Below are 24210 nucleotides of genomic sequence, written 5' to 3'. Positions count from 1 at the left end.
CTACTACCTTTTCAATTTCTCTTCTTCCCACACAAATAAGCTTTGTAGGTGGGGGAAGTGAATCCACCAAGACATAACAACAACAAAGCAGGATCTACCAACAAGGAAGTCTGAATGTTTCTCTGTGATATAACCAAGAGATTTACACAGCTTCTGTTCCAGGTACAGAGGTGCCGATGACGGGAAGAAGGACAGAAATATCAAGATTAATCAGGTAATTTTATTTAAGATTTACCCTTCAGCAGCAACCAACAGGAACACCTGAGCTCACAGAATCTCTTGACGTGTCCTGCTTTCTAGCTGCTTCCGCAATGCACGCCCGTGAGCAACTGCTCATTGCAAAAGTCTTTTTTAAAAAAATGGCTTCAAGAGCAAATAACACTGATTTATACTGTGCCCAAGCACTTGTCAACAAATCTATTAAATTGCAGAGGAAAAGGAAAGCGAAGAAGCTTTGTTATCTTATGCATGTCACCTTATGTAAATGGGAGGCTTTACTTCTTTAAAACAACAGAAATACGGAGCTTCCTATAGATATCTCTCTATATTTTTTAAGGAGGTGATTACAAACACGAAGTGTTATCATCAAAAGCAAAAGCTAGTTCAAGAAATTTCTGACGGCAAAACTCACAAGATACAAAGCTAAAATTTATAGGTTCCTTTTCTCAATTATGAATACCTTCACTAAACATAAATATTTTAACATATATTAATTTTTCTGACATTCAAAATTGTAAAGTCAATATGGCAGAATTATTGTTAAAAGCACATATGTACAAATATTCTTTTTCCATACATAAAGTATTTGGCATAATTATAACAATTATACTGCTTCCACAACTGTTTGCTTTTATTTTTTACTGTTCTTTTTACACATAATGGTATCTCTTATTAAAATTAACCAGTTATGTACAAAAATACTTGAACATTTATTATAGAAAACCTCTATAACCAGCCTCAACAGCATGTACCTGCTGAATGGTTTCATTAAGGGGTATAAAAAAATGGTCACTGCCTTCCAGGTAAGCTAGCAACAACACACACAGGTAAGCTAAAAGGAGCTTCCCAACAAAAGAGGGAAAATATTTAACAGCATGATTTAAAACGCAGCTCAAATCTATGGTCAATCGAGTGTTATAAACAGTCAGTAAAAGAAAAAACAAAGATACAAAATACATTACTACGTACAAGGTGCTTTGTTCATACTCCTACGGCTGTGGCGTTTGCCTTCCTACCTATAGATCTAAGATGCGGCATTCTAGAACCTTCTCCAGCCGTCCTCCTCCAACAAAAGGGCGACAGGGACAGCCCAGAAGACAAGCTCCGCCGGTAAGAATGGACAGTTGGGGGGAATCTTCTATTTTGTGCGGGATCGAACGTTAATGCCCTTGCCTTTTGAAAGTCTTTTTGCCACTTAATCATGCCAATATATTTTCTCTAAGGGGTTTTTTTTTTTCTTTTCCATTTACGCTATTGATTCAACACTGTCCTGTATTGATCCCTGAACTCCTGTTAATGGGACACATTAATTTGTGCCTGTTTACTACATGGGTACGGGCTCCTCCTCGATGACAGGTCTGGGGGAGGGAACGATCAAGGAGGGAAGCCCGAGCTTCAAGTAAACACTTCTCCCGGGGCTGCTACTGAATCTGCTGGCTCTTGCCTCCTCTCTGCTCTGAAAGCAAGTTGCACCTTGAAGGGAAATACAGTAGATACCACGGTGTCAGGGCACGAAAGGGCTTGCCGAGCAATTCACCAAGTGGGGCTGTGTGAACGCAGCCAGCCATCGTGTGTCAAAGGCAACCTCCGAAGAGCATTGTGTCACGGACAGACAAACTCCCAGCCCCGTCCCGGCGGCCCCTGAAGCACACTGCCTAGAGAGCCTGCTTTAACGTTCAATTCTGCTGACCAGCCTCGACCTGTCTGCTCGCCCAGGGAACCCGAAACCTCGCCTCGCCTCGGTGCCAAAAGTCTTCCAGAGGAAGGACCCTGGAGTGCGGATGCGCACCGACTTAATGAGCTTCCTCAGAGTATCAAGTATTCAGTAAAAAATATGCAACATCATCACACGTCGTATTGTTCGAACATTAAACTATGTAAAAAAGGTGAACATAAAAAGATACAAAAGAAGTCTCGATCACTATTTACCACTTTCAAATGAGAAACGAGGGTAATGAAATCCAGCCGTTCCTCCTGTCACATCTGGCGTCTCCGGCCGATAACTCTAACATCGTGCAGCGTGGCACTGACAGGGTTCTAACTCCACTCACGTAAAGACAGAGCTAAGGTATTAAAGTGCCTGCACTAAGCGTCTCCTCGTCATACTTCTCACTCTCCTGTAAACGGCAAAGAAGTCACCGCAGGTCAGTGTAGAGGGCCTCATAGCTGAGAGACCTTCCTTGGCAGGGGCCGGGGCCGTGGGCCAGGGTCAGTCCTCCTGGGGCCGTTCTCCAGGTGGCTGGAGCGCGCGGCCAAGGGCTTGGGGGGCAAGGCAGGCGGCTCGGGGGTGACAGGGATGGAGAGGTTGTGAGGTAGCGGGACGGGGCGCCGAAGAGTCCGCTCATAGACGCTGTAGGGCGGTGGCGTCTTGCTGTCCTTGCGCACAGGCTCCTCGGGGCCGCTGTGGCCCGACCCCGCCCCAGGCACCGGGGGCTCGGTCACCTGGCTCTCAAAGCCCGAGGTCTCCGACGTGCTGCACCGGCTGAGCGAAGAGATCCCGCTGCTGCAGCTGCCCGACAGCACGGGGGAGTTGGCGAGCAGCCCCGGTGAGTGGTACTCCACGGGGGAGGGCGTGAAGGACTGCCCAGGGCCCTGCACAAGGGGGCAAGGAAAGAGAGAGAGAGAGGCAAGGGGACACAGAGCAGAGTCAAGCCCTGGAACGGGCTGACGGCCACCCCACCCAATTCAGAGGGTGAAGCCCCAACCCCGTACCTCTGAAGGGGCTGTATTCAGAGACAGGGCCTTCAGAGAGCTGGTTACTTTAGCACGAGGCCCCAGGGCGAGTCCTAATCTAGGGGGACTGTTGTCCTCACAGGAAGAGGAAGCTCGGACACACAGACACTAGAGGTGCAAGCTCACAAAGAAGAGACCACGTCGCGACCTGGGGCAAAGGTGGCCTGGAGAAACCCGGCCAGACCTTGATCTTGGAGTTGGAGCCCCAGAATAGTAAGAAAATAAATTTCATTGTTTAAGCCAGGTTTCTGGCCCTTCATAAGGAACTGGAAGTTCTAGCAACAACAGCCCGGTGTCCCTTGGTCTTTCGGCAGGGTCTGTTCCCTTCCATGGGTGGTGGGTTCTTCTCTCAGCCACAGTCCCCACCAGGCCACAGGGAGTTCCTCCTGCCTCCTTCTTGCACTCCAGCCGAGAGTCCCGGATCTGCCTGTTCCCTAACTGGTTAGTGTCTCAAGAGATGCGTTGTGAACAGACGCTTCCGGGGAGAGGCTGCACACTGTGTGCGTCTCCATCAGCAGCTTCAAGTCTACAGAGAAGGGACCTCAGAGACTGTCGGGCCCACCGTTTTCTAAACCTGGTGACCACAGACCCTTTTCCCACTTTATCACGAAGTGGGCTGTGAATCTAACGTCCTATGGAATACGCCGTATGTTGTTGTGGACAATGCGCACTTTTTTGCCCAAATTTCTGAGGGAAAAAATAAGGATGCACATTATACATGGGTAGTACTAAGTCCGTATCTACATAAATGTTTTTAATTCATTTGTGCTTATGAGTTAAAAGTGTAACTCTAGAAAGTAGTAATGATATCTGTATGCAAAATAATATCCTGAAATACAATAACTGGTTTTGTTTCTAAATATAAATAGTTGAATTAAAAAATTAAAATGATTTTTTCTTGGAAGTTTGGGCCACAAATGTGAGTGTGCATTATACACAGCAAAATACGGTACTAAGAAAACTGTTTTCCTGGACTCACCTTGCCTTGGTCTCTCTCGGTAAACAAAATAATACCAGCAGACACAAACCCTTGTGTTTAGTGGGGCCTAAAATTAAGCATGGCCAATTTAGAGATCCAAATTCACTGTCATTTTTGTCAAAAAATTGAACCCCAAGTTCAAAAGGAGGCCGGTAAGCTCAGACTTCTCCACACGGTTAACAGCATCATTTACTTGCTGAATAAAAGGGTCTCAGTTTAAGGCAGCAAATGGCAGCCTCATCACCGAGGAGCGAGAATCCGTTAGCAGAGCGGGCTCGCCTGTGACCGGGAGCCTCCAACGTTCAGCCCACTCTCCCCCCAACCCCCACTGTGAGGACGGGCAGCGGGAAGGGTGGCTGGTGAGAACTTGCACAGGTCTGCGACACAGCAGGGCTCTTGGCAGGTAACATTTGCATCACCTTAGTTCTTGTTATTTCTAAGAGCCAATCTCTTATTGTCTTATTACTACTCTGCAAAATCTAGTTGAACAAAGCAGGTATTCATCCCGGAGCACCAGGTGGGAGCCCGTGGCTGGTGCGGGCAAGTGGAAAGCTGGGGCAACACCGTGGCCACGTCGCCGTCCCTCCCGTCCCACGAGGACGGCGGGCTCCGGCTGCGGAGCAAATCCACGGACTTGCTAAAGGCAGCAGCGCCTTGTGCTAACAAACCGCAAGTACTTTGCACTCGCCAGCAAGTTTGTAGTCAGAAATGTGGGCAGGGCAGGTGAGATCACACGCCTTTGCCATTCCCTCCAGCTTTTTGGTTTTGTTTTCCAGATGCTCGATTTCTGTGAGCAGCGGCTGCATCACACGGCTCACGACCTGCCCTGGGTTTGCAGAAGCTAGGGCGTCTTTTTCTCTCCTGTTAGCCAGAGAAACCTCATCAACCAAAAGGACAGGGAGCACGGGGGCCCCACGTCACTCAGGTACGGAACCATTCTTTCAAGCTCACATTTGCACGGCGCCACCGTCTGCGTGGACAGGCCACCCTTGGGGCCAGTCTGACTCTGTTCAGATGGCGGCTCATCCCCTTCGAGAGGGGCTCTGTGTGTTCAGAGACAGTAAATAGCCCCCAGCTGTCTCATATTCACAGCTCTCCAGGTGGTTCCCTGGAGACTTCAAAATTCATTTCACTGCCTGCTTCCCACACCCAGGCGCACACCTCTAACGAGAGGAAGCTGGGTTTGGCCTCGTCCACACGGGTGGGGCTGAGGACGACAGCAGGAGGCACAGGGTGACAGCTGGCACATCTTGACCGTTAAGGACAAATTAAGGTTGTGTGGTTTTTTATGTCTCTTAAACCAAAAGGCCAGACTGAAAGTGTCCTGGGCAAGAACACTGGGCCCCTGTTTCTTCCCCGATTTGGGGTACCTCTCACTCCCATCAGCACGCTCAGCGGCCCCACCTGTGAATAATCTGCATACCAGTGGCCGGGGAGGGTGGTCCCCGCAGGGCTGCCCCACCCCGTCACCCCTGCCTCACCTGTCCTCTGCCGGGTCTGGGCCAATGAAAGCACCTCACTAATGTGTGTGTGTGGGGGGGGGGGGGGTCTGAACGGAAAAGGAACTTCATCTCCAGCCTCAGCTAGATAAGAGCCCATACCTTCATGGGAGACCGCCCAGCAGGTGAGGGGGACACTGGCGTCATCTGTCTCGCTGGTGAGGCTGTGGAGAGAGAGTACATTTCAGCTCCGAAAGTTGGGCGGAGGGCCATCTGCTGAAGCCCTCTGTGTGCAGCCCAAACAGGGGACCCGGTGCAGAAGGACCCCGGGGGGAGAGCGCTGGGGGGGAGGCGAAGGATGCCCGCCCCAAGGATGGCAGTGGCAGCACTGGGGCAGTGAGTGAAGAGTCACTCATGTGTGCCAAAGTGACAGGGCCCTACACGGGGCCACACCCCTCCTCGTCTCCAAAGTCCAGATGCTTCTTAGCTGCTTCATCGCTTTCAAAAGGTGCTGTTAGGGGTGAGGTGCCCGGGAGCCATCCTGGCCATAGCTGCTGACCTCGGCCTGCACAGCAACAGGAAGACCTGGGTCCCCGGGGCACGTAGACTAGGCCCTGGGGCAAGCATTTGCTCCAGCCTCCCTCTGCACGCCCCCAACACGGCCCCACCCGGCAGAAAACCCTCGGCTGCGTCCCCAGGAAAGGTGAAAGGCGAGGAGTTTTCCATGCAGGCCCCTAATGCCTGTACTCTCGGGGCTCCCCTATGTTCCAGGGATGGGGGGACGGGACCCAGAGTTCATCATCATGGCAGAGAAGCCCAGTTTCTCAGTTTCTCCCACCAGCTGGTCAAGCCTGACGTCTGGGGCGCAGTGTGTGCGTGTGGGGGAGCGGCTCTGTGAGCACTGGCTGGGGCCAGACCAGCTCCCGGGGAGCAGGACCACCCAAGCTAGTAGTCTGAGCCTAATGCCTCACAGTGGGCGTGGCCACATTTCCTAACCCCGCCCACATGGGTTTCCTCGCCTTCAGGGTTTGTCCTGAGCTGCCATTCTCCCAGCTGTCACGGGGAGGTTTGTAACTCACATCGAAACCACAGAAAGGCTGAACCAAAGACAGACAGTGACCACAGATGAGGACAGGGGACAGACGGGGAGAGCAAGCAGAGCAGAAGGGCCGGCCACCCGGCAGAGCGGCCTGGCGGAATGGGGTCACCTGTGCGCTCCGGTGTTTCCGGTTCTGTTGGAAGACCTCACTGGCCTTTCACACCCTCTGGTGACTCCTAGCTTTGGCCATTGTAAAACAAACTGGGTGGCACGTCATTTATTTCAAAAAGAAAGTCACTTTTCTCTTCTTAAGAGAAAAGAAAATACAAAGAAAAGATGCTAAAAGGCAGCAAATGAAGTGTGGTCATCCAGCAGTCCAGGTTAGAGCAGTCAGGACGCGTTATTTTACCCAAGTGATGGCTCCAGGGCCTCAGATACCCACCGGTCTGTGTGGGCCTTGGGGGGACCGGCGGGGAGAGCAGTCTGCCGCTCTCCGCCGCACTCCGGGCCTCCTTCCCACTGTCCAGGCTCCAGCTGCTGGGCGTGGGGTTCACAGCTGGAAGGGAGGGAGAGCAAGGCTGAGACACGCGTGCCCGGGGGCCACGAGAAAGCCCGAGTTACTCAGAACAGAAGAGTGACTGGATTAAAAAACCAAAACCAAACAGGAGAGCTCCTGAATGCTGGCCCTTCATGCGACTGCCAGCTCCCAGCGACCGCTGACGGCTAACTGGGTGACGCCACGTCTGTCGCTTGCTCTCGAGCACGCAGATCGACAGGCCTCTGCACGTAAAGTGCATGTGGACACTTGCTGAGAACAACGGATGTGCTTGGATGCTGCACAGCAGATGGGAGACGCTGCCACTCGACTCTATTAACGCTCGGTTTTCGCTGGAAATTTCTGGACACGGGGCACTCAAAAGGGGGGAGGGGATGACAAGTTAACATTCCCACCATTGGGCACAATCACAGGGAAGGAACAGCCACACCCTACGGTCCTGTCGGGCAGCTTGGGAAAGGCCCCTTGCTCCTGAAATCAATGAGTTCTCCTGAGGTACTAAAAATTAATTCAGAATGCAGACACAACATTCCTCTTTTGTAATTTGCCTGTTGCATGCTTCAGAAACAGGCAGGAATACGTCACAGCCCTGCCAGGAACGCGGCTGGACGCACAAGGATATGAATAGCTGCTAGGCAGGGGGTTTGCAAAGCCAGGCTTAGCTGTCCCGGGCATGCAGCCTGCTCCCTGAACAGACACTGCCATCTGGTGGCCACGTCTAGGATGTCAACATTCTGCCGCTAAATTACAGAGGTCATTTAACAGAATAAAATCACTACCTTCATAACTTTTTTTGGTTCCTTTTACATTCCTAAATTCTGCAGACAGAGATCAATGTTTGACTTGCACCATCAAGGCAAAATTTGTGTTTTAAAATAATATGGGCTCCGAGCTCTCTCCTTTTGATCTCCCAAGGCAAGTTTGAAATGGACAGTCTTCCTCAAACGACAATACAGTCCAGTTCGTAATGACGGCAATTAAGGTGCACCTGAGGGGACATTTCATGAGTGACTCCCGATTCATTGGCTGTGGGACCGCTGGGATCTGTGAAGCCGGCCGGAGAGAGGCGAGTGGATGACTGGCTAAGCCTCTGGACCCCTCGCCCCCGGGAGGAAGTCGTCTGCTGAGCTGCACCGGCGAACCCTGACTGGCTGCCCACGGCAATGCCTGTGTGTGCTTCTCCTTTTCTGCGTGACCTTGAGGTGGGCACAGCCCCTTCTGCACTGGATTGCCATTCTGCATAGTACCTGAGTCACCACTAACAGCAGGTGCGCTGGTGGACGGAGCTATGTGAGGGCACCAGGGGGACCAGGGACTCATCTGGGACAGTGCTGTTTTCATCGTGCAGACACAGAGCTGCAACTGCCCCCATCTCAGGAAGCCCGGGGGCGGCGGCCCGGGTGACTCCATGAATGACACCAGAAGTCGGTGAACAGAGGGGTCCCCAGCCTGCTCACGTTCAGCTGTGGAACCGATTCCACGAGAACACTGTTTTTAGAGATGGAGTCCCAAATCACTGTCTTTCCTTTACCCCTAAAGGGCAAGTGTGTTAGAGACGTCAAAGACCTGGAGGTCCGGCCTCCACGCGGACACACGGACACTGAGAAAACGAGGATGGGACACACCCTCCCCACGCCAGGCCAGAGAGGGGCCGCATCCCTACCTTTCTCAGGTGCAGACAAGTTCGGGTCGCTGCGCGGCAGGGCCCCTTCTCCAATGTGATTGAACAGCAGCCTCTGGAAAAGGTGCAAGAACCTATTATTACAGCCCTATGTGGTGACACGCGAGGCCTTCTAGAAAGTGAGATGATTATCACAGGACTGGACTGTTTTGTTCAAAATGATGTTTGTATCCTAGCTGATGCCCCTAGAAACAATTCAATTATATTTAAGGGGGAGATGGAAGAAGAGCCTTAGATTTTGAGAAAGAAAACACAATGTTTTAAAAGTTCATCCCAGATTTTAAATAAAAGTGATAAACAACTTTCCATAATAAAGCGTAGGGGAGAAATAAACAGCAAGTAGCAGTTAGGATGTCGTGCAGAGGGACGGTCTGAATGCAAATGAGAATTAGAGAGAAATAAGAGCTGAAAATCTCCAGGGAAGGGCCTGAACATTCTAAACCCTGGATTAGGTTAAAACGTGAAACCAACGGTCAATATTCTACAACTTTTATGCCAAGAACTTTGCCGGTTTTGCAAGGTTCTACCTCATAGAATGAAAGAACAAGTGCAAGGCCTCCAAGGTGGATGCACCGCGGTGACATGTGTGAAGTTTTAGCAACACTGCTTCAGATTTCACCCCGGGCTGGCAGCTTGCTCTCCCAGAGCAGACGGGACAAACCTCGACGGTCCCTTGCCACGTCAAGGGACAAGGACATCGAACAGGTCAGCATGCAGAAATACCGTCTGTCAGGGAGCAGTGCCGCACAGATCAGGTACCCCGGGGCTTCCGGGAAGGTCGCACCCCCAGCGAAGGTGACCTGCCCAGTGCCAGCCACTAGCCCTCACCCTTTCCCAGAGCAGACCTCTGCCTGGATGCGCAGAAAAACAAAGTCGCTCCCAAGGGCACAACGAGCCCGGGAAGTGCCCAGAGGGCCGAGCCCGGGCCAGCCCTCACTCCGACTTAGAGGGATCACTCCAAGTCCCAGTCCAGGGGGACGTGACTGCCCAGTCCCTGCCTCCTGAGGAGCAAGGAGCTCAGGGAAAGCCCAAGACCCACCCCCTTCTCCCTCAACACACTAAAGAAGGGCAGAGGCAGACAGAAGCCCCTCACCCGCTGGGGGGCTCGGGAAGGGAGGGACTGCAGCTCTCTGGACCGGGCACAGGCCGGAAGGAAGACCACCGGGCCCACCACGCCGCTGCGCACAAGGAGCTCTGCGGTTCCTGCTGCTCCCACACCACCTTCCTCACCCACCTGTCACCCTTGGTGCCATTTAGTGGCCGCAGCAGCCCATGTGTCTGCCCCAGAAAATGGCTCAGACGGAAAGTCCCCACAACAGGCCCAGGCCAGGGGCCCCACGCCCCCCCCCCCCCCCCCCCGCCATACCCCGCGGGCCGTGCCGTCTGACCCTGCAGTGTTTCTGCAGAGACACGGAAGCCACGCCAGACGCCGCCTGGTTCCCTAGGGTCCCCGTCCTGCAGGATTACCTGCGAAGGCTCCACAGGGGTCGGATAGATGGCACTGCATGGCCTCTCCCTGGGGGACAGGCAGGCGTTTTCTCTGGAATGCTTGTGTTTGTCGGACAACAGAGGAGAAGCTGGGAGGAGGAGGAGAGAGGCACGGTCAGCGGGGCGGTGGCTGGGCGGCTCTCGGTGCCCTCAGCCCACCCTTCCCCCAGCACCGACCTCTGGCACTCGACGGAGCAGAACTGGTCACGTTGGGTGAAGCCGAGTGGGTGGAACTCAGGCTTGAGGTAGACGGGCTTGGCTGGAAAGACAGAAAGCCATCAGCATGGCCGCCCAGAGCTCACAGCTCGGGGAACAATGCCATCGATAGGGTTTTTTTCCCAAATTGGCCAAAACAGAAAAAAGGAAGAAAAAGGCCATCTACAAATACAGAAAAGCTCACTAACTCCGCCTGATAAGACCTGTCCGAATTAAACCAAGAATTGGCGATTTCGGCTCCTGCCAGAGCAGCGCCTCCGGCCACTCTGTGCTGTGTGCGGCGCCTGAGCAGCGGAGCAGGAGGCCCGGCCCAGGGTGCTGCGGGGCAAGCACCTCGAAGAGGAGGAGGACGCGCCTTCCCGTTGTCTCCGAAAATGAGTCCAAAGCATGCACTGGGCAACAGGGACGAGGCCTCTTCTTCAAAGACAGTGGTGAGGAAAATCCAGACGTCTTACTGAATTATAAACACCACATGAGCGGTGTCTAAATACATTTTTTGGTTGCAAGAGTTACACTGACTCTAAAATCCCCCAAACTATACTTTTTCTTTGGCAAAACCCCTCTTCATTACATCAATCGTTTGACATGTACCTAAGCACAGATTTTATAATGGACCCGAAACCGTGGATTCATGAGGGAGAAAAAGCCGCTGGGAGATGATAGGAGGTGGCTGTGTGGTGACACCAGTCCTGAGCGGAAGGACCGAGTCACAAGGGTCTCAGAGCAGCTCTGCCCTTGCCCGGGCTCCCTGTCGCCTGCTCAGGGCTTCCTCTCTGCTGACTCAGAGACCAATCAGGGTGCTTAAAGGTTCGCCCTCTGGTCAAGTCCCCCTCAGCTCAGAGCACAGCACAGCCGAGCGGACAGGAAGGCCCGGGTTGGAGGCAGGCCAGGCACAGACACGACCACGCAGAAGGCCACTCCAGTACCTGCATGTTGAAGACTTCGTCCGAGCTCTCCGACTGGCCTGTGATGTTGCTGACTTCGGCGGAGGCCTGGGAGGACAGCGAGGAGGAGGAGTAGCGGTTGACAGCCGGGTAACTTAGCGGGCTGTTTCGGGGGGAGAAAGGGCTGTCAACCGAGTCTGAATTGCACTTTATCCTGCGCTGGCTTGGTGTAAAGCAAACAGGGAGAAAAAAAACCAAACATCCCTCCCATTTGCCTCACTCCCATAGCACGCTCGCACTTATTTATTTCTCACGCGGCTGACGCTTTACCAGCGGCAGATGCCTCGCGGGTCAATTATTTCACTAAGAAATAGCAGAACCGACAAATCGTGCCATAAAGAACGAGACGATGACTCCGGATCATCTTGTGGGGACGCCATGTTGTCAGATAATTAAGAAGGTGCCTTACCTACGCCGAGGAACTACCCGGGCACCCTCTGGGCTCACGGCGGCAGGCGCCGAGTTCCTGCAGACACGGGGGCTCCCGTTGGGGAAATGGACCGGGCTGGCTTGGAGGCAAGCAGAGAGCTCCTGCAGGGGCAGCACGGAAAACAGGCGGGAGGGCGGGCTGTGGGCGGCACAGCTTAGGAGGTATGTTCACAGGCTCGACATGCGTTCTAACCGCCATGAAATCTTTTTACAAAGGCCAAGTAAGGGCACCCAGGTAAGTATCAGTACTGCTAAGCTCTCCCTCCCTTACTTTCTCGTTTTCATAGAAACTGAGCACAGCAAAAAGAGGATAATGCCACCTAAACATTCAGATAAAATGGTGAAATGGTGCAGTTTGGGAGAAGCACTGAAAGATGTCGCTGTGGAACACGTCACGGGTCCCCAGCCACGGCCCTGCCGAGCACGCACCTGTATCCCTAGGCTCGACTTCATCACGAAGAACTGGTCGACCAGCTTCTTGTGGAGGGGCCTCATGTCTTGAGGCACGAACTTCTCGTGCACGGCCAAACCAAACTCCAGAATCTGGGCCTTGAGAAGGACACGCGGGAAAGAGCCACGTCAGTGAGCATCTCCACAGAAGTCGCTCCATAACTCTAAAAACTGGATAACCCACATGGCCCACTTCTAGTATCTCCCTCGCCCTGAGGGCCTCGTGGAGAACTTACCGTGTTCTCTCTGTCCTTGCAGGTCAGTTTCAGGTAACTCCTTTCCCTTTTCCAGAAGCTGTAAACTGACCCCCTCCGGCCCTGACCCTCGCCCACGGCCATTCCCTACGCCCAGAACTAGGATCTGTGGACTGGGCCCACAGAGTGTCAGATGTGGGCCAAACCGACACGACGTCATCCTTCGCTAATCTGGGAGGGCGTGATGCTGTCTGTTGCGGGCTTGTTACTTTGCTTCTATCGGGCGGGAAGCGATGCTTTGATGGTTCTGTTCCATTCTCAGGGGCATAAAATGTCTTCATTCCCTATTTGACCCCGCCTCCTGAACGTCGTGTCGCCCAGCTCCAAGGCTTTCTGACCATTTCTAAGCCAAAAGCTGTCAAGTGACTCAAATAAATAGACTCTCCAGAGTCGAATATGACGAGGCTGTATCTAGTTTTGTCCAATCTATAGGCTTAGTCTGCAGTACGTGATTCTGTTTCCAAGCAAAGTCTATCGATCGTCCACGTCCTCACTATAACATTTAAGACAGACTCGCATTGATTCATTCATTCCTCTACCATGTCATTTATTTTGAGCCCAAAATTGTGGGTGAAAAGTCAGCATCAAGCTTACAGCAAGTCTTTAGGGAGAGAACATTTAAAGGATGTTCCCAGAGACTCATGAAACTGTTTGTTTTAAGGGGCTCCTCATTCTTCCATTTATTTTTGCATCACAGTGGGGAAAGAGAGTAGAAATTAGTGATTTGGAATGGACTGCAGGTGAATCTGTAAGCGCTGACAACTAACCACCAGCACAGAAAGTGGCGCGCACGGGTCCCCGGGGAGTGTGCACTGGTCTGCACAGCAGTGAGAACAGGTGGCTGGCCTCCGCCCTTACCTGGTCAAGCATGAGCTCCCGTAAGCGCGCGATTTTCTCCCCATCTTCAGGGTGACTCAAGATATAGTCTTTGACGAAGAAGGCCTAGAGAGAAGGAATCATCAGTTTACTTCAGGAGAGTCATAAAGGACGTGAAGGCCACCGGGGTTTTTATAGACCCAGCCTCTGGAAAGAAATGACCCCGTTGTAAACCAGGTTTGGGCGGCACATGGAGAGACTCATAGTGTGGGCAGCTGGTTGGAAGGGGAATATAAGGAAGATCAGAGACTGTGTGAGTATTTTGGTAAAACAAACAGCAAATCCAGATGAACAAGCTGCACGGGATATCCGTTCTTAAATAAGCTGCTGTACCTTACGATTCAGTAGGACCGATGTGGAGGCTTTGGCACCCAAGCTATTGTGCCTTTCCGTTTAAAGCTAAGAGGGCCAATAAGCAGCCTACCTAAGTGCCTTCTAGCCAAGGTCAGACTTCTCTGCGCCCATGAACCCCTGTGCTCAGGGAAATGACTGCAGGTAGATGTTTACCAAACAGCACCCTCCCCACTTTTACTCCTGCAGGTGTGTGCGCACACCCCCCCTCACCCTCACAAAGGTGTGTACCGGGGAACAGAGTGGGTGTATGTGCCACCAAGGATGACTGTCTGCTCCACTGTGCAAAGGCCCAGGCCTGTGTCCTGCATGGTGGCCCTGCGTGAGCGTGCTCACGTGTGTGCGTGTTCTGAAGAACAGACTTCTGAAGCCCTGAGAAGCCACACCGTCCACAACGCAGAGCCCTCACCTCCTGGTACCGGGCAACCCCGCCGTTCACGGCGGCGTCGATGACCCCGTTCAGGCACATGGTCAGCGGGTTGACGTTCTGCATCTGCCTGGCCTGGCACTGAGCGATCAGCGTCTTCAGCTGCTGGTTCTTGTTCTCCAGCACTTCGATCGCGTTTTCCAGAGGACTCATTTCCACCTGGGGAGCAAAGGAGATGCACGGGGACTGGATTTCGTGACACTCAGGAGACAGAGCAGATCATCCGGTTCCGAGTTACCCGTGCCCCCCGCCCCCTCACCCTCCATCGATAGCTCCACCAGGGGCCATCCAGCAGAATAGACAAGGACGTCCCTTCGTGAGGTCTGCAAAGGGATGGCGGCGACAGTCACTGGCTGTACTTTGGTTTGGATCACGGGGACCGTAACTATCTGTTAGCCCTGCGACAATCAATGCAATCCTTCCGAGAAAAGAAGGTCACGTCCGGACTTCTGAAACGTGCTGTCTCTCTCCCTCACCTTTCTAGATTCTGACTTAATGCAACTCGCACGGGAGACGCAGAGACGCCTCTACAGAGGCTCCAGTGCTCAGGAGCCTGCAGCCCCCCTGGGAGGACGGGACAGGGACGCGTTTGGACCGCAGGGGCCCGTGCACCGTCACCATAGGGTGGCACAGGATGACTGCCTACTCTGCAGAACTGTCGGTCAGAGGACAGCCAACTGGAATCGTAATGAGTACAAATGCAAGGCTCTGCGGGGTGCCCCATCGTGAAAATGGGGCGCATGCTCTTCAGACGCGCGGCGGTGTGCGGGTGCCTGTCACTGACGTGCTCTCCGCGTGGCAAAGTGATTCGAACTCGCAGGGAGCGCGCATGCGCATCGGCGCTTCCCGCGGGGGAGATGGATGGGAGTTTTCCAACGTGGCTGAGATCCCTTTAAACCGACAGGAAAGTACCAGAATAGCTGGGCTGTGTCAAAATGAAGACTGCGCCTTCGTCAAAAGACGCCACACAGAGAAGGAAGGAAACGCCAGAAAGCAGAGATGATTTCCCAGAGGCGAGCAAGGGGGACAGCGGAATTGTTCCAGGGACACAGCGTTTCTGTTTTGCGAGGCCGTGTGACACTCTGCGGTGTTACAGTGCCCCCACGCGCTGTGCGCTTACAAATGGTCAGCAGGGTAAATTTTATGTTATACGTTCTTGAAAGAAATTTTTAAAAAACCAAACTCATGCTCACTTTTACACATTCCAATGCTACTAATATGAAAAAAAAATAAGGTAAATAACATAACCAGAGGGAAAAGATAAACGATGACTTGGGAAATGTTTCCAAACTACACTGCAGACGAATTATCTATTTCTCTGCTGCTAAAGAAACCACGACCGGTGCCCCTGCGGGAGATGGAAAGAACAGACGCACGAAAATATCTCATCCCCACGGGCATGTGACAAAGGCCCCGACCGGCTGCGGCAGGGTCACGTTGGTCTGTGCTTTGGAAAGACTGAAATGACAATGGCACCCCATGTTGGACAGGATGCTGGGGCCATGCGTGTCCCTGAGAACAGCTACCCCCTCCACAGGGCGTCAACTGATGCATGCCACAGCTGACCTGGGAGTCACAGGTTAAGCTGTGGACCCTCCGATAGGTCGATATGCTTCTAGGGAAATTATTCTAAGGAAACGGTCAAAGAAGTGTGCAAAGAATAGCGGGTAAAGAGTGTTCGTCAAGGATTATTTTCCTCTAGCCCCCGGGGCTGTGACCTTTAAGTACTGTTCACGGCTAAAAAGAATCGGGAGTCACTGGGGCAGGGCCTGCTGTCGGGGCTGGGGCAGGTGTGCGGTGAGCCGGGACTACCTGTCCTCCCAGGAAGCGAGGGGCAGCTGGGAAGAAGGTAGGAAGCCAAGCAGCAGGCCTCTGACCCACCCACGCTCTGTCCTGCAGCAGCGCCCTCAGAGAACGGCGGGGAAGACCAGCTCTCCTTGTCCACAGAGCGTCGGGCCAGCAGGCTGAGACTAACTGCTTCCGAGAAGAGATGCTCTCTGATGCTCCCCCTCCCCCCCGGAAGTCCCCAGCTGAAGGGTTACTGCGGTCAATGAACCAGATCCCAGGAGGCAGGCGTCCCTGGAGAATGTCCCAGAGAAGTTTCACAGCCCTCCAGAGTGTACCATGCATGGGATGTTTTGTAACTGTGACCTGGTGTGACCTGGTGGTTGGGGGGGGGGGGGGTGGCGGGGAGCTTCTGATCAGATTCCTGACTGCGCAGGGCATGGGGGGCAGTCATGCCCAGGCCTGCAACCTCTTTGCTAAAAGGTTTATCTTCGCCTGAAGCCAGCCCTGTCCATCCTTTCTGTGCATCCAGGTTACTGCCCCTTTGAAAAGAGTGGTAACCCCCCTCACGAGAGCAGAGGGTGGTTACCTCTGCTGTAATCTGACCCCCCCCTGCCTTCTCCAGCCTCCAAGCCTCCTTCCTTAGTTCCCTCCCTCATTCCAAATGTGTAAAACCAACTGCATTGTTTTGGGAAGCGTTTTCCGCAGTCTGTTGTGATCTGGCTTCCAGGCATGACCTCCGTTTGGCTCAAACTCTAATCAATTCCCTAAAGCTTCGTACAAGTTTGGGCGTTGTTAGGTGACAAGTTACTAGTAAAGCCTGATGCCGATCCCCCTATCTGAGCTGACAACCCCATCCTCTGTCAGCTCAGAGACAGACTGTCTGAGAGACATGGGAGCTAATGTGAAGAGGCTCCCAATGGGCAGCCTGGAACCCCTTGAAAATGAGTAAGAGCGGTAACTGTGAAGGACGGAAACAAGACAGTTATGTTTAAATCCACGAGGGACTCCGTACCACAGACAAAACCAGAAACCAGCCAAACCAACCGGCTCCGGGCAACTACTGTGAGAAAGCTGGTACGCACAGGGAAGGAACGGGGACTGTCCCTCCTCTCCTGCACCCCAGGGCGGTCGGCCGTTCTGAGGGGGTGGTGCTCTGTACAGAAGTATCCCCATGAATACAGAGGGGGGTGGCAGAGTGTCCCTGCTGTGCCGTCCCCAACAGATGCACCCCACTGGCTGCCCACATTCCCCAAAACAGACACCAGACGCAAATAACATAGCCTATGAAGCAGTCTCATCAAAAAATAAAAATAAAACATCTTATAACTAACTGCCAATTTACAGAAATTAGAGGGACAGAGGCATGTGCTAAATCACCCCACCGGTCCTCCATGTACAACATTCGACTAGACACAGGGTTCCAGGATAAACCACCTAGTTTCTTCAACAACAAAAAACTGCAAGGAAAACAAGAGTGGTGGGGGGCAGGGCTGCGGATCGAGAGACTCGGGAGACCTTTTGGCCAATGCCAAGGGACGGCTCTTATTTGGGTCTGGATGCCAACAACAAACGACAAACCCCAGCAAACAAAACCCCGTAAGATAAACAGACTCTTGGTGAAGTGTGAATGACCAGCAACTGGACGTTTCTGATCAAGGCATGACCGTTAATTATTTAGGTGGGATACTACAGATGCTACAGTGGTTGTGTTTCTGTGTTAACAGACACACTGAAACATTTATGGACCGAGTGATGTGGCGTCTGAGATTTAACAGGGGTGTCCATCCCGCGGCCTGCAGGCTGCACGCAACCCAGGATGGCTGTGAATGTGGCCCAGCACACAACTGTAAATCTACTGAAAACATGACGAGATTTTTTGTGATTACGCATCACAATGTATTTAATGTGTGGCCCGGAGACGCCAAAAGGCTGGACACCCTGCTAGCGTGAAAGAGAAAGGATAAAGGTGCAGACGAAACAAAACTGGCCTTTTGGATAGCTCTGGAGGTACAGGGATGGATAAAATGAGTTCGCTCTCTATTTTCTCCACTTTCATACGCCCTAAGGTAGGCTGCCCTGTACACAAGCAACGGCAGGCACCTGCAGAGCTCAGGCACTAGATGGCGCCAGCAGCGGGCCTGGCGAGGAGCAGGAACTATTTTCAAAGTAGAGCTTCGTGTTGTCCTGATGGACCTAATGTGAGAGTATTCTCATTATCGTCAGTTGGAGCTTAAAAAAATCATTATACATTCTATTTTATAGGTCTTCATCTCGTATAAAATTTAAAGATAAACTTACTTTCTAATCAGAAAAACATCGATTTTTGTTTTAAAGACAAGAAACAAAATCGATTCCCAAGGAGCCAGCAGACAGGCTCCCTGATGCGCCGGTGCCCGGATGGCGGGGAGCAGGCCTGTGTGCCGGCCCAGGCCGCTCAGGAGGAAGCAGACGGAGGCCCACTGAGCTCCGCGGTCAGCGGCCACCGGCCTCCTGCGGAAAGTCCAGGGTGCCTGCCCCACGGTGCCAGCAAGCAGCGTGCGGACCCCGGCCTTGGACCCGACAAGAATACACAGTGTGGATTTGCTTAGGACGCCGCACACATTTTTGCCACTGCAAAATGAAAATGCCATTAAATCCTTAGCCTGACTGAACATGATACACTGGGGGAGGCGGGGAGGGGGGCGCGGTCAACGCTTAGGTTTCTGGTAGGACGAGCCCAGCCATTCTCAGGAGACAGTGGGCAGGGCTGCTCCCAGGGATCTTCTGACAGAGGGGCCTGCCCGCCAAGTAAGCGAGAGGGCCAACCCTATTTTCACAGCTGGCACACTTCCTACCACGGGAGGACGGCATGCCCACGGGGCTGGCCTCAGCCCTTGTGATATACTGGGGGGCAGAAGGACTGCTGCGGACAGCAGAGCTGTGGCTCACGTCAAGGGGGCTCAGCCTGAGGGGCAGCAGGGGCAACGGGGTAGGCTCTCACCTGGACGTGACCACCGTCAGCAACTGCTCTCCCTGTCCCCACCACTGGGGACCAGAGCTGGGGGCATGTCTTTCACCCCGAGAGTTCTTGGGCGCTGGGGTTGCAGGTTCTATAGTGACTCCCCCTGAGCTCCAGCTGGTGTTCCTCCAGGAGCGCCTGGTGAGACTAGCACACCAGCATCCTGTCCCTGCAGCCTCTTACCGCATGGACCTGCTGTGCGCCCGACACTGTGCTGGGCCTTCCTGTGAGCCTCCGACTCCCTAGAAGGAAACCGAGGCTGGAAGAGATGAACCCACCGGCTTTGGTGTCAGAAAAATCTGGGTTCAGGTCTGTCCTTTCTCAGCGTCTTGCTTTGGGAGCTCTGGCAAAAGCCTGTGAAACTAGGGGCTGGAGGGATGAGAGCACACAGCGCAGAGCTGGGACACGGCTATGGCCTTCCCCGCACCAGCCTGGTGCACAGCCGTCACTGCTGGGCACACAGCTGCGGCAATGCCGAGGGCCGAATCCCAGCTCTCCAACTCCAGGCCCACCTGCTCAGGCCCAGTAGCTTCTGAGGACTCCCACTGGCTGGCTGGACGAGGACACAGGAATGTCCTCCTTCAAGCCCTGGTCCTGTGGTCGGTACTATACACACGAGCCACCTTCCTCTGAGGGCCGCCAGGGACTTGGGCCAAAGGCAGATGCCAGTAGCCCAGGGCAGGACTGCAGGTGGGCAGCTGAGACGAGCGAGTGCTGAGAACAGGGTGCGGGCCTTACCACTTCACGCTTGTCCACCTCGAACCAGCGGGAAATGCCAGGCAGGCTCTGCACCAGGAACAGCGACGTTCTCTCCACCCAGAGACTCTGCGAGACACAAGGCAAGTCAGTCACCATGGTGCCCTTCTTCCCGTCACCGAGCTACGACCAATGGTTGCCATTCACTCTTATCAGGGGTTATTTCTCCCCACTCATCTCTGGTGTCCATCCCGGCACATGGGGAGTGGTAAGCCCTTCGCACCCACGAAGCCGTCACGGCGAGATGACAGGACGCTGGGGCGTCTGTGAGCAAGGCCACTGCACTTCGCCTGCCACCTTCTTCTGGGTGGAACACACGACCTGCCATGTCAGTAGCAAACTTAAAACCGTAAACAGAGGCCATCGCACTATCTTCTTTGCTATTTGTCTGAAATCCTAACTTGGCCTCTTCTCTCCTCCAGGTGCAGCCACGTTTGTGTAGAAGGGGGAGCCATCCCCACTGGTCAGCATGGGACAAGCACAGCGCCCGAGGCAGGAAAGGGCGCGGGGGTCCCACAGCTGGGCCTGTTGTGAGTAGGGACACTGAGGCCCAGAGGCGATGCCACCTGCTCAAAGCAGAGCCAGGCCCGCCACCAGCCACCAGAACCTCCCACCTCTCCCGGCTCTGCCGGGGGAGCCGTGGCTCCTGTGCCGCCCCGCACTGTGCTCATCGGGGCGGGTCTGTGTTCCAGAGCTGGCTCCCTGGGGCCAGGCCCAGCGTCCCCAGGACATGTGGGACACGGCTGCCTTTGCTAAGAGCTGACATACCTATGCCTCCTTCCTCTCATTTAAACATGGTCCATTCCCAGGGGGACAATAAACTGTGTGACATTCCCGACATAGTGCCATTTATTCAGCAACAACCAAAAAAAATGGAAGGACTTCTGTGAGCCAGCCAAGGTGTGCTGAAATGAGCAGGGTGGCATCCCGGTGATGGGAGCTGGACGTGACGGGGTCAGCAAGTACAGGGCTCAGCACGCAGGGAAGGAAAGGTGGCTCCAGGTGCAGAGAGAAAACAGGTGCGGCAGGCAGCCCTTCCCAAAGCAGGTGACAGCGAGTGGAACTGGGAGGAGGTGGGAGTTTGCCAGGTGGGGGTGGGGGAGGCGCAGCAGGGGCAGCAGGCAGAGAGAGGGGACTAGCCTGGGAAAAGGCATGGGGAGACCTGCAGGGAGAAGCGGGGAGCTGCAGGGAGAAGCGGGGAGCTGCAGAGGGAAGCGGGGTGCTGCAGAGAGCGGAGGGTGCTGCTGCAGCTGAGGCAGAGGCGGGTGAGTCATTGTGATGCCAAGGCTCTGGGGGCCGTGCGGGCCTCCTGTCCAGGGCCGTGTGCACAGGGTAAGGAGCCACGCTGATGATGGTGATGGTGATGGTGATGGTGATGATGATGACACTCTTTAGGGGGTCGGCTACACCACGGTAAACATTTAAGGTGAGGATGATGAGGAAATGCGGTGGAAAGAGCAGTGGAGAAGGTACGAGAAGGTGCAGGTTCCGGGGCTGGGTCTCCCGGTCGTCTGAATGGGACTCCAGGCAAGTGAATGGCCTGACTCACGTGGAGTGCGACTGCGTTCGCTGGAAGCTCCTGCAGTGAAACTATCTCAAAGCTCTTGATCTTTAAGTGGTTTTGGAGGACGAAAAGGAAAATGTGTGTCCCAAAGGACTAGGAAATAATCACAGCTCTTTTCAGTAGCATCCCGGAGCCCCTTCTCCAATTGTCTCCCAGCCTCAATATCTAACCCGTCAGCTCCCCTGGTCCCAAGGGCTGGTCTTTGTCCCGTCCCATCACAGCTCTGCGAGACCATCCCAGCGGTCCCAGCCACCCCTGGTCGCTAGGCTGTGACCAATCCCTGGGTTCCTGCCTGGAGTGCTGGGAACCGACACCTAGGCAGAGGTGACAGGGTGACTCAACAGGAGACAACCATTGGGATCGTGTTAGCTTTCAGCTCAAGTACAGACTCGCTGGGGGGGAAGAAGCTAAGCCGAGGAGCCCACAGCGATACACTGGTTTTGCATGCTTTGTTCAGGGGAAAGAACACACGCGACCTGGGGACCCGTCTGGCCTCACTATGTCCCTGCTGTCAGGATTATGACAGAGCAGATGATAAATCATCTCTGCGGCGACCTTGCCCCTTCACCCCCAGTGGGGCTCTGAGAGGTCACAGCCCTTCCTGGCCGAGTGATCTGACTGTGCAGGCATACTGGAACTTCCGAGAACAGAGGACACAGCACCTGCAAAGGGTCTATGGTTTGCTGTTGGCCTGGGCCCTCTCGGAAATCCTAATAACACACCGTGCTGACCAGAAAAAGCAGAAGACGGCGCAGGGTTCTCCTCCCGCACCAGCAGTGTGCCCCCTGTGCTCCGCCCAGAAGTCCTCTCTATTCAGCATCCTTTACTCATCCTATACTTGAGAACACCTGTCCTGGGCCTCCCGCAGTTGGCTCACTGTGAATGAATAAGAGGACTGAGCTCAACCGGGAGAACTCACAGACTGAGTGAGGCCCACAGCGGTGAGAACTGTCCCAGGAAGCAGATGCCAGGGCTCACTTTCAGATGCACCGAGTTACGATTCCTGGGCTGGGGAACCAGGAATCACCTTGGTCAGAAAGCACCCCGTGCCACTCTGGTGCCCAGCAGAGCTTGGCCACTACCAGACTCAGGGATTTCTGCGCCCTTCCGGTTCTCTCGCCTGACTGTACCCTGAGTCCACATGCGGCGAGGGTCTGAGCCCAGCGCGCTCCCAGCCCGCAAGGAGAACAGCACGCTGCCGGACCTTGAACTCATTCTCCTTGTCTTTGGTGCCTCTGTGAAAGGGTCGGTCGTAGCGGAATTTCCAGATGTGGTTCACCCTGTAGAAGCTCTTGATGTTGTCCGGGACGCCCTCTCTCTGCAGCACCTCCTGGCTCTCCGGGATGGGGGTCACGGCGTAGATCTGCAGGTCTGGGAGGGAGGGGTCAAGGAGGAAACCCGGCGTGCAGGACCCCACGCAAGTTGGGCTGCAGCTGAGCTGGGTGTGGCAGAGGGAAGGGGCTGGGCAACAGCCTGGTACTTGTTCCACTCTGGCTCAAAGTAATTTAAAACGTTCCCAAGAAAGTGCCCGGAACCCTGTTCTTATCCATCACTTCTCCAACGACAGTCCTTGAGTTAGTGTTAGGGAGGCGATTCTAAAAATTCATGTTTAAAATTCCTATGACCCCTGAACTTATCACTGATTTTTTCGGGGGGAGGGGGGCGGGCAGGAATTGTTTCTAACCCCTGCATCTTATCTTCAGTCGTTGCAGGAGATGCACTTGCCTTTGGTCCGTGCATGGCCCTTTCTACATTCATCTGTTTAATAACGTGTCAGTACCCGTGACTGGGACCAAAGCCCTGAGCCAGCCCTGACGGTGACTGACGTCTACCTGCGAGGCTCCGAGTTGCAGCCTTCCTGCCTTTGTGCTCCCCGCTCTCCCAAATCTTGTGCTGAGAAGCAGAGGTTTAGTTGTAGTTGATATTTTTAAAATTACAAATATTATAATTGCATCTTTACCTCCTCTTCTCATTCCAAGAAGGGTGGCAAAGTAGTTTTCTCTGTGTACAACAATCACTTGCTTCTGTTGCATTTTAGGTTCTACTTTGGAAGGGAACCCACAATTATCAGGGGTCTTTTGGGTCTTTAAGACCCACTGTTTCAGGAAGAGACGGAGGGATTCAGAAATTCCCGGCTGGATAAATGCCCTGTGTCTCTAATGCCTACATGACTTCAGCTGAGTTGTTCCTGCTTGGACCACGGGAGGGTCAATTATAGAGCAATTACACAAGGCTGTCCAAGATGCTGTGGCCAAGAGCCCCCAAAGGTACTGGGGGACCTCTTTTCCTTGCCTTCCTCATTCCAAAACAAGAAGTCAAGGGGAAAGGGGGTGAATGATTTTCTTGAACTGAAGCAGTTTCCACAGAGTATGGCAGAAGAAAATCTTTCTAAGGGAAATCACTGAAAAGAGCTTTGAAAGCAGGGCTAAAGATACAGAAAAGTTTTAATGAAAAGGTAAAAAATTAAACAGGATCTTCAAGAGATTTCTTTTCAACTGACATCATGAGCGTAAATAGAACCAGTGTGGTCAGAAGGAGCTAAAGTGAGCTGACAGGAAAGAGGGAGAAAGTAACCCTGACAACCCGGCTGGGACAGGCCCCGCAGCCGCGGGGATGTGCGCCCGGGGGCGGATACACTGCGCCTCCGCCTGGAAGATGGTCTCGTCGGGCTGGTTGGCGTGCTGCATGGCGATGGCGTGCGGGAACTCGGTCAGCATCCGCTGCTGGAAGGCCTCCAGCCGCTCGTAGTCGTGCCCGCGGCACACGAACTCCTTGTTCTGCGGGCGAATCAGAAACGGACAAGCTAAACAGACAAAGTAGAAGCCGCGGCACAGATACGGAGGACGGAGTGACAGCTGTCCGCGGGGAGGGGGACGACGGGGCTGGGTAAGGAAGGTGAAGAAATTAAGTGAAAAATAAAAATCCTCACAGACACAGACAGCAGCATGGTGATTACCAGAGGGAATGGGGGTGGGGGAGGTAGCAGAAGGTGGGGGGGGACAAGTGGTGATGGAAGGAGGCTT

The 24210-nt window shown here is 53.7% G+C and overlaps 1 protein-coding gene across 2 annotated transcripts in view; it reads right to left on the bottom strand.

Moving 5' to 3' along the window:
• Nucleotides 1-200: 200 nt before the first annotated feature.
• The window catches only part of DOCK4 (dedicator of cytokinesis 4), a 318642-nt gene continuing 294632 nt past the window's right edge, over nucleotides 201-24210 (bottom strand). Inside the window, exons 39-52 of one of the 2 annotated variants that reach the window (XM_045197367.2) lie at nucleotides 23823-23964; nucleotides 22392-22558; nucleotides 19606-19692; nucleotides 14064-14240; nucleotides 13286-13369; nucleotides 12153-12272; nucleotides 11704-11825; nucleotides 11277-11397; nucleotides 10312-10393; nucleotides 10114-10223; nucleotides 8629-8701; nucleotides 6852-6965; nucleotides 5533-5594; nucleotides 201-2811 (exon numbers count right to left, since the gene is read on the bottom strand). In XM_045197367.2, the coding sequence (XP_045053302.2) occupies nucleotides 2380-2811; nucleotides 5533-5594; nucleotides 6852-6965; nucleotides 8629-8701; nucleotides 10114-10223; nucleotides 10312-10393; nucleotides 11277-11397; nucleotides 11704-11825; nucleotides 12153-12272; nucleotides 13286-13369; nucleotides 14064-14240; nucleotides 19606-19692; nucleotides 22392-22558; nucleotides 23823-23964 (1893 nt within the window). In that variant the 3' untranslated portion in view covers nucleotides 201-2379. The remainder of the gene's footprint in view (nucleotides 2812-5532; nucleotides 5595-6851; nucleotides 6966-8628; nucleotides 8702-10113; nucleotides 10224-10311; nucleotides 10394-11276; nucleotides 11398-11703; nucleotides 11826-12152; nucleotides 12273-13285; nucleotides 13370-14063; nucleotides 14241-19605; nucleotides 19693-22391; nucleotides 22559-23822; nucleotides 23965-24210) is intronic. The other variant, XM_045197368.2, reaches the window with a different exon arrangement.

This window comes from Desmodus rotundus, chromosome 6 (genome assembly GCF_022682495.2).
Source record: "Desmodus rotundus isolate HL8 chromosome 6, HLdesRot8A.1, whole genome shotgun sequence".
NCBI lineage: Eukaryota > Metazoa > Chordata > Mammalia > Chiroptera > Phyllostomidae > Desmodus > Desmodus rotundus.
Note: the sequence above shows the minus strand (reverse complement) of the source record. Positions and strands in the feature narration are given on the sequence as shown.